Raw genomic sequence first — 9,651 nt, 5'->3', positions numbered from 1 at the left:
ATATATATATATATATGTATATATATATGTGTGTGTGTGTGTGTGTGTGTGTGTGTGTGTGTGTGTGTGTGTGTTATTAACTGATATCAGCTTTTGCATTTTCTTATGTTATTTATAAAAATGACTGAGAAATGTCTTTTTTTTCTGTACTTGTGCAAATATCACCATAGTTGATTCCATGAAGATTGACCATGAGGCTGTAATTCCTCCTGAGACTTTAAATGGGCTGAAGGAACTCGGGCTGTTTGGGATCCAGATACCTGAAGAATATGGTGAGACTGACTTCATACAATTTCTAATATACCATCAGACAATTTCATCTTCTTGTTTGCCTGTTTCCTCCAGGCGGTCTGGGCCTCTCAAACACCATGTATGCCAGGTTAGGAGAGATCACGTCTTTAGATGGGGCTATTGCAGTCACACTGGCAGCACATCAAGCCATTGGTCTGAAGGTGAGCAAATGACTGTCTGTGTTGCACTGTGCATCCTGTAGTAAAGCAACAGTTCACCCAAAAATTTTAATTTGCTGAAAATGTACTCCCCATCAAGCCATCAAAAATGTAGATGAGTTTGTTCCTTCATCACAACAGATTTGGAGAAATTCAGCATTACATCACTTGCTCACTAATGGATCCTCTACAGTGAATGGGTGCCATCAGAATGAGAGTTCAAACAACTGATAAAAACCACACAATAATCCAGTAATCAACACAACTCCAGTCCGTCAGTTAACGTCTTGTGAAGTGAAAAGCTGTGTGTTTGTAAGAAACAAATGCATCATTAAGGCATTTAACTTCAATTCGTCACTTATGGCCAAAATAATCTATAATAATTCAGTGAAAAAGCCCATTCTCTGTTGTCCTTTCATACCAAAATCCACTGACATATTTGTTTAAAACTGTTTTAGACCGTTTTGCTTGTAAACAATGCTTGATCTGTGTATATTTCTCTACTGATTCATATAAGACATGCAATATTTTGAACAGAGAACTTATTATAGCTGAAATAAATAAAATATCTTAAGGAAAAAATTTGCATTACAAGCATGCAGATTTTCATTTCACAAGACAATAATTGATAGACTGGAGTCATGTGGATTACTTGTGGATCACTGTAATGTCTTTATCAGCTGTTTGGACTCACATTCTAACGGCACCCATTCACTGTAGAGGATCCATTGGTGAGCAAGTGATGTAATGCTGAATTTCTCCAAATTCATTCTGAGGAAGAAACAAACTTGTATACATTTTGGATAGCCTGCAGGTGAGTACATTCCTTTCAGTTCTATGTTAATTGACCATTTCCATAACAATCTCTGCATTTTAGGGTATACTGATTGCTGGAAATGACGATCAGAAAGCAAAATACCTCCCCAAACTAGCAACAGGAGAGCATATTGCAGCTTTCTGCCTCACTGAACCTGGAAGGTACGAGATATAACCTAAGATTAAAAACCATTCCATTTTCAAATCTGCTTTGGTTATTATTTTTAAATGCCATGTCATCTCTCGTGTTAGTGGCAGTGATGCTGCATCTATACAGACACGCGCCACGCTGACAGAAGATGCCAAGCACTTCTTGCTCAATGGCACAAAGGTGACTGCCTCAATCAGGTCATTGTGTTTGACATAGTGAAGTCTTTTTATTGGATGATGTTGATTAAAAGTTTATGTTTGCTCTCAAGTTTTGGATCTCCAATGGTGGCTGGGCAGACATCATGACTGTGTTTGCCAGAACTGAAGTTGTTGACAAAGATGGTCAAAGGAAAGATAAGATCACAGCTTTCATTGTAGAGAGGGCATTCGGTGGCGTCACCAGTGGCAAGCCTGAAGACAAACTGGGTATCAGAGGCTCAAACAGTAAGTTTAAACCTTCATCTACTTTTGTGCTTGAAGTTAATGTTGAATTGTATTTGTGATTGAATTTCAATCCACCTCAAAGCTGGAGAAAAACATGGACATTTACTGTAAGTCACAGTTAAAATGAATTTTTTATTAGACTCCAAAAGATTTCTGTTTCAAATAAATGCTGTTCTTTTGAACTTCTTGTTCATCAAAGAATCCTGAAATCACGGTTTCCACAAAATTCTTAAACCGCACAACTGTTTTCAACAGTTTTTTAATGAAAAAGAAATGTTTGTTGAACACCAAATCTACCTATTAGAATGATTTCTGAAGGATTAAAAAACATTAACATGACAGGAATAATAAATGACATTTTAAAATATATTAGAATAGAAAAGTTATTTTAAATTGTGAAGTTATTTTAAAAAACACAAAAAAATCCTACCGATCCCAAACTTTTGAATGTTAGTATATACTGTATATATAACCAATTGGCATTTATTTTAAAGATGTAACAAATAGGCATTACTTAAGTAAAAGATATCATTAAAAAATAGTAGGTTATATATATATATATATATATATTTTTTTTTTTTTTTTTTTTAAGTGTATTTATTGTTCAAAATTAAGTTGTTGTTTTTTTGCATACACATCCACATTATTAAGTAAAAGATATCACAGAAATGGTTGGTTATATAAATCCATTTAAAAACAATATATTTATTGTTCAAACTTAAGTTTTGTATTTGGACACTTTTTTGCATGCACATTCATTGAATATTTGTACTTTCTTTCAATAGCCTGTGAGATCACCTTTGAAGACACCAAGGTGCCAATTGAGAATGTCATTGGTGAAGTTGGTGGTGGTTTTAAGGTGATACAAACTCTGTTCACTGCACATTTTTAACACTTTGATGACATGATGTTGCATTGACATGTGACATGTACGCATCATCTTTAGGTCGCCATGAACATTCTGAATAATGGGCGCTTCAGCATGGGCAGTGCAGGTGCAGGGCTGATCAAGAGGCTGATCGGTGAGAACACGATATATTAAAAATTCACCATTATTACTCGCATCCATGTCAATGTAAATGTAATCTATACATCTCTTCAATTTAAATTAATTCACATGCCACATCATTCCAGAGTTGACATCAGAATATGCATGCACAAGAAAACAATTCAGCAGGAGCCTTTCTGAGTTTGGAATGATTCAGGTATGTTACAGTTATGTTTAATCATATTGAATGATTCTGTTGTTACTGTTTGCTAAGTCAGCATGTGGTTTTATTTTTCTTTGGCACAGGATAAGTTTGCTACCATGACCCTGAATGTGTTTGTGATGGAGAGCATGGCTTATCTCACTGCTGGAATGATGGACCGACCTGGAGTCCCAGACTGTTCTCTGGAGGCTGCTATGGTCAAGGTAAACTAACCTGAAATCATCATCACTTGAACTTATTATAAATGAAAAACAACATGTTGGAGCATTGACCCTTAGTGGTGGTTATACAGGTCTTCAGCTCTGAGGGCAGCTGGATCTGTGTGAGTGAAGCCCTGCAGGTTTTAGGCGGGCTGGGCTTCACCAAGAACTACCCCTATGAGCGCTATCTCAGGGATTGCCGCATCCTCCAGATATTTGAGGTACAGAAGAACATGATTACATTTTTTAGTCAAATCAGCAAAACCGCCATTCAGAAGTTTGAGTCCAGTATTTTGTATTGAAAAAAGTCTATTATGCTCACCAAAAATAAAAAATAATATTGTGAAATATTTGAGATGGTCCTCACTGCAGAACACAAGATCCAGGGAACATGGCTGGATCCCACCTTACATATACCTAAACCTTCCCTTTCTCCACCCCCTGATCCCTATACCCACCCATCTCCACCCCTAAACCTACCAAGATGTGGATCCAACCACGCCCGCTGGATCTTGTGTTCTGCAGTGAGGGGCTACTGAAATATTTTACATTTTAAATAACTATTTTCCATTTATTTAAAAAAATAACATTTAAATTTCAGTTTCACATGATCCTTTAGAATTTTTTTCTGATATGATTATTTGCTGCTCAACATTTCTTATCAAAGTTGAAAACAGTTGTTCAATTCTTAATATTTTTGTGCAAAATCTTGATTCATTTTTTCAGGATTCTTTGAATGGGAAGCTAAAAAGTGTACTGTACAACATTTATTTGAAATATAAATATTTTGTCACATTATTAAAGGCTCTTACTGTTATTTTTGATAAATTTTATGCGTCCTTGCAGAATAAAAAAAATTATAAATAATATATATATATATATATATGGTGATCGTGATTTCACCAAGTGCAAAATGTTCCTGGATCAACATCATTGTTGATCTTGGAACAACATTCCAAGCAACCATTCAGAATTGAGGGACAAGTTTACAATGTCAGTTTTAGCCTTACAACCAGAGTTTAGGTGCTTCTACACCCTTGTTATTCAACTATAATTTCCCTCTGATTTTAGGGATAAATTATGGGTAGGTTTAGGGGTAAGAATAGGGTTAGGTCTGTGTTTTGGACAATAATGTTGATCCACACACGTCTTACTTGGCAAAATCATGGCGACCATATATATATATATATACACACACACACACACACACACAATTTTTTTTCTTATTTTTTTTTACCACCAGGGGGCATGTTGTCACAAATGTAAGGCTCCAGAATGAACATGCAAAAACAATTGAATGTATTATATAATGTGCTACAATAATGTTGATCCACACACGTCTTACTTGGCAAAATCATGGCGACCATATATATATATATATATATATATATACACACACACAATTTTTTTCTTATTTTTTTTACCACCAGGGGGCATGTTGTCACAAATGTAAGGCTCCAGAATGAACATGCAAAAACAATTGAATGTATTATATAATGTGCTTTTTTTCTTTCCTGCTTTTAGGGCACTAATGAGATTTTGAGGATGTACATCGCACTTACCGGAATGCAGTATGCTGGCAAAATACTAACAGGAAAAATAAAGTATGTGAGAAATATAAAAAACATGTCATTGATAATTAGTTTATATTTAAAGGTAACATAACTGCATGGTTTGACATATGACATTGTCTTCTCACAGGGAGATGAAGAAGGGAAATGTGGGGGTGGTGTTTGAGATTCTGGGAAAGAAATTGAAGGACTCAGTGGTGAGGACGGTGGACTTTGGACTGACCGGCAAAGATGGCGTTGTGCACCCCAGTCTGACGGTACAGAACCAGTGCTGCTTGTGCTCTATATAGCTGTCATATTATAGAGTAAAATGACACCAGTGGTCATAAACTGAATGTACGTCATGGTAATAACAGCAGCGCAGGGATGTCCAGTAAAAGTCCTGTCACCCTCACATCTGATCTCGCCTAGTTCTCCTGCCAGTCACATTTCATCAGGCGGAATCCTTCCTTCTGATCTCTCTTTAAACCCGTGTGGTCGGGTAATTGAGCCCGGCTTGTGTTCAGAGGAGTGATGATGTCATCTTTCTCCCACAGGAGAGCGCCAGAATGTTTGAGCAGAACGCTGCACACTTCGGCTCCACTGTGGAAAGCTTACTGTACCGATATGGAAAGGTAAAACTGTTTGATTTATTATTTATTGCATTATTTAGAAACTTTTTAAAGCTGTTTTCATTTTTAATAAATGAAATCATTAGAATTTTTCAGATCCGCCCCCCCCCCCCCCTCAGATTATTTATGTATTTATTTTTACTGGATGATAGATAATGTCTTGCCAAAGCAAATCTCTTTCTTTATACATAAAAACAGATATTTATCGTAAACTAAGCCTCATAGTCACTATTCCCATCAATCTCATTTTCCTCACCATCAGTTTTTAATCCGAGTTTGTGCACATTCCTTGGATGCTGCCAGAAAATGAAAAATTACCATTGGTTTAACATACAGGCGTGGTTTTTTTTTGTAACGCACAAGGTGATTAGCGTGGGTTGTTAGCGCTGCTGGGACCTCGTCTCTGGTCCCTTCTTTCCTGTTGGGTTGAGGTAATGTTCATGTGTGACACAGCTGGCCTCACTCTCTCTTTTCTGAATGGACGTCTGTGTGGCCGTGCTATTGTAATCAGACTGCAGTCACAAGAGAGCAGCCTGGAAGTGCTTCAGATATCCACACACTGTTTTTCCTGTTGGAGCGCGCTGTTTTAATCTTCATTCATTCTCATCTGTAGGAAACGTTTAAAGGAATAAATCCCGCTGCTGCAGTGATTTTGCCTTCATGCTGTGTGAAATGCAAACTGTGGAGAGGCAGGCACAGGATGTGTTTGTCTTTTTATGGGTATTACTGTTAGGACTGCCTTGATTTGTCCTACTTTGAGTGACCTAGATCAACTGAAACATCTTGAAATATAATATAGAGACAGAGTGTTTAATTCTAGATACAGACAAATCTGTGCTTACATAATTATCAGTAAAAAATTTTAAATGGTTTCATATCATCAAAACTATAAAATAACACCAATGAAACCAACTGAATTATGTTGTGACCAAAACATTTTAAACAAATCTAACCTGATTTTGTTTTAATTGAAGTGTTAGTTTTTGTAAATAAATCAAAAAAGACATTTATCTACAATGCAAATTTTTTAACATACTCCAGTACGGTTCAAAAGTTTGGGGTCAGTAAGATTTTTTTTAAAGAAATTAATACTTTTTTATTCAGCAAGGGTCTTTCATATTGATCAAAAGTGACCGTAAAGACATTTATAATGTTACTAAAAATCTATTTCAAATAAATGCTGTTCTATTGAACTTTCTATTCATCAAAGAAAACATACCACAATTTCCACATAATTATTAAGCAGCGCAGCTGTTTTCAACATTGATAATAAGAAATGTTTCTTGAGCACTAAATCAGTATATTGGAATGATTTCTGAAGGATTATTTTAGAGTGAAGACTGGAGTAATGATGCTGAAAATTCAAACTTTTGAATGGTAGTGTCCATAGAATGCAAACAAAAAATCTAAACTTTATGAAATTTTTGCATGAACTTTATTGATTCTTTTATACAAAGCATTTTCACTTCTACATCTTACAGTTTTATCTGTGACTTCATCTGTTTCAGACAATTGTTGAGGAGCAGCTTGTGCTGAAGAAAGTTGCAGATGTATTAATTAACCTCTACGCCATGACAGCCGTCCTGTCCCGCACCAGTCGCTCCATCAGCATCGGCCTGCGAAACCATGACCATGAGGTAACAGACTCTTAAACCTTCAACCCTGAGGTCACATAGTCAGTTTAAAAGCAAGCCATGTTAAAGGAGCACATTACCTCGACCTGTAAAGCGATTCTCAGTTTTGAGACTTGCCTCAAGACTTCAGCCTTTTGTTCAGTGTTCAGTCAAAGCATTTAAACGAAGCATGCAGTGTTGAACAAGTACAGATTAGGGCAGAAAAAAAAAGAAACGGCTCATTTACTTGACCTGTTTAAAGGACTAAGCTTGAAAGGATTGTGGATGTTGCAGTGTGACAAATAATGCATTTCTTCTCAGAAGTGGATTGGTCCCGGGAGGCATTTTAATTCATAGCAGCAGAGCTGTTTTGATTTTGCATGAGAGAAACAATTGACGGAAACAATTTAATGACTTGTCATGCTGTGACTGCGCTGCTTGCTTGCATATTGGCTTAATCCGACAAAGTTATAGAAGGTTTTGCATGCTTTTAAACATACATTTCATAATTCCATGTCATTTTTTTTCTGTCTATTCTACTTTTGTTGAATTGCTCTTAGGTCAAAGAGTGTAAAATATTTTAGCCAACAAAAACCTCATAATCAAGGAAATTTGCTTGCACGTTAATTTTAAAATCGTTAATGTAAACAGCCTTGTTAAATCTCCACTGGGTTTCAGGTGCTGCTCACCAACACTTTCTGCAAGGATGCTCATTTCAAGAACAACTTCTTGTTGACTCAGCTTCAAAAAAGTGAGTAAAACGCACAGCTATAATTAATACCAGCCCTTCTCGTTTTATTGCATAGCAAGACAAAGCACTTGCACATGTTGTAGAATTTCCTCCACAACCTTACAAACCATAAGTCAGTCGCTAACACTTGAATGCGCTCTTCATACTGTTCCAATTACCAACCGCCTAATAACTCCAGTCAATGCAATGCATTAGATCAGAGCGTTCACTGAACGGATTGGGGTTTGTGTTCTCTCCAGATTCCCCAGAGAACAACGATGCCAACATAAAGAAGATCGCCCAGGAGGTCTTAGCTAAGAGGGCGTATGTCTGCTCACATCCTCTGGACAGAACCTTCTGAGATGGCTCTCGTTGTCCGAAAGGTTTCCCACAACCTTGTGTCTCAGTTTAACCCAGCAAAAGTGAGGAACTGCTGCGATTATTAAATTAAATATACTTATGTTTCTCACAATATGCAGTCTTGATTGAGGCTCACTCTCCAATGTTTTAGCTCTTTTTATATCGGTTTTCTAGTGCCACCTAAGTGCTTCTTAATATTGGTTGAATGACATAAAATCCAAGTGATTATGAAGCAATACCTTTAATGCACATGTAAGGTGATGTCTTTGTTGGTTCTCATCTCTGTGATGTTTCTGCTGTGTTTGAAGTGGGCAGTTATCATGGGTGTCTTTGGGGCTTCAGCAGGTTTCTGACAGGAGTGTTTGCTTTTCCCTTCATCTGTGAGCGGTAAAACACTTTGCTTGTGCAGAAAGGAATGTGGCCTCCAGTAATCTCTGTTAAAAAAAATCTGATTGTTACTGACAGAGCAGTTTAAAATTTGATTTAAAAATTGTTTTTTTGCACCCCAGAAGTGCTTCCAGGACGTACGTACTTAAGCCTCGTTCAGACTGTCAGCCCAAATCCGATTTTGTGCATATCTGGATGGAATCTGACTTGAATAACTGACTGTCCACACAGCGTATTGCAACTGTTCATAATATCCGATTTGTGTGTCCATAAGCGCTCTTTCATTTTTACGGAATGTGCATTGGTTTCTATGCCGTTGCGTTGTTATGCCTACGCTAAAAACAACAATACAGTTTGCAATACAGATGTTGTCTTACGACATAACAACATGTTGCTGTATTATATTTCGTCTTGTGAGGCAGCGGCAGAAACGCAGGAAGCTGGAATGTGCGGCTTTATTCCGTGCTGCCGTCTCCGCTACTTTCAAAACTCAGAGGTGCGTATACTAGCAGGATATTGTGTTTTTCCGCTTGCCTTGCACTTCGCAACGACACAAGCTTGTTTCTGGCATGTTTTCTGCAAAAAACGTCTGACGTGTTTACGTTTTACGTTGCGTGAGGACGTGAAAAAGCAACGCTAGATCCAATCTGACTATGGGCTTACATTTCTGCCACAATTCTGCGCGCGAAAGATCATATTTTGAGCGCACAAAAGTGCATTTTGCACGCGCGCGATCTGAGTTTTGTGGAGAAAATGTTCGTTTCTCAAAGAAAAAAGTCGAGCGCACGGAAATCAATTTTGCATTTAAAATAGGTTTTTGGATGTGTGCAGACCTTCTCTTTTAATATAATATAAATATACTTTTAGTATAAATATAATCAGAATATCAACTTGCATAATAATTATGCATGCACTGTATTTTTCCTCTTCTGCTGTCGAGGTAATGCAGGAAATGTAGTGATTGGTTGAATTTAGCAGCCTCGGTCTCTGATTGGCTGGAATTATGGCACATTGTAACGCTGGGTTTAGCGAGCACTGAGGGGGGCATCAGGTGTGCAAGCTAGTGAAACATTGCACGCGCAAAAGAGAAGGTCTGCACACATCCAAAA

The 9,651-nt window shown here is 37.2% G+C and overlaps 1 protein-coding gene across 1 annotated transcript in view; it reads left to right on the top strand.

Annotated features, from left to right (window-relative positions):
• LOC107566791 (acyl-CoA dehydrogenase family member 9, mitochondrial-like) overlaps nt 1-8,334 on the top strand; it is a 9,725-nt gene extending 1,391 nt beyond the window's left edge. Inside the window, exons 3-18 of the mRNA XM_016252366.1 lie at nt 171-272; nt 346-452; nt 1,327-1,427; nt 1,518-1,596; nt 1,685-1,859; nt 2,645-2,718; nt 2,806-2,881; nt 2,994-3,064; nt 3,154-3,273; nt 3,363-3,491; nt 4,795-4,874; nt 4,972-5,098; nt 5,378-5,455; nt 6,961-7,089; nt 7,744-7,816; nt 8,056-8,334. Of these exons, the coding sequence (XP_016107852.1) occupies nt 171-272; nt 346-452; nt 1,327-1,427; nt 1,518-1,596; nt 1,685-1,859; nt 2,645-2,718; nt 2,806-2,881; nt 2,994-3,064; nt 3,154-3,273; nt 3,363-3,491; nt 4,795-4,874; nt 4,972-5,098; nt 5,378-5,455; nt 6,961-7,089; nt 7,744-7,816; nt 8,056-8,156 (1,622 nt within the window). The 3' untranslated portion in view covers nt 8,157-8,334. The remainder of the gene's footprint in view (nt 1-170; nt 273-345; nt 453-1,326; nt 1,428-1,517; nt 1,597-1,684; nt 1,860-2,644; nt 2,719-2,805; nt 2,882-2,993; nt 3,065-3,153; nt 3,274-3,362; nt 3,492-4,794; nt 4,875-4,971; nt 5,099-5,377; nt 5,456-6,960; nt 7,090-7,743; nt 7,817-8,055) is intronic.
• The last annotated feature ends 1,317 nt before the right edge of the window (nt 8,335-9,651 follow it).

This window comes from Sinocyclocheilus grahami, unplaced genomic scaffold, assembly GCF_001515645.1.
Source record: "Sinocyclocheilus grahami isolate Dianchi unplaced genomic scaffold, SAMN03320097.WGS_v1.1 scaffold3.1, whole genome shotgun sequence".
NCBI lineage: Eukaryota > Metazoa > Chordata > Actinopteri > Cypriniformes > Cyprinidae > Sinocyclocheilus > Sinocyclocheilus grahami.
This window is presented reverse-complemented; position numbering and strand designations above follow the sequence as displayed.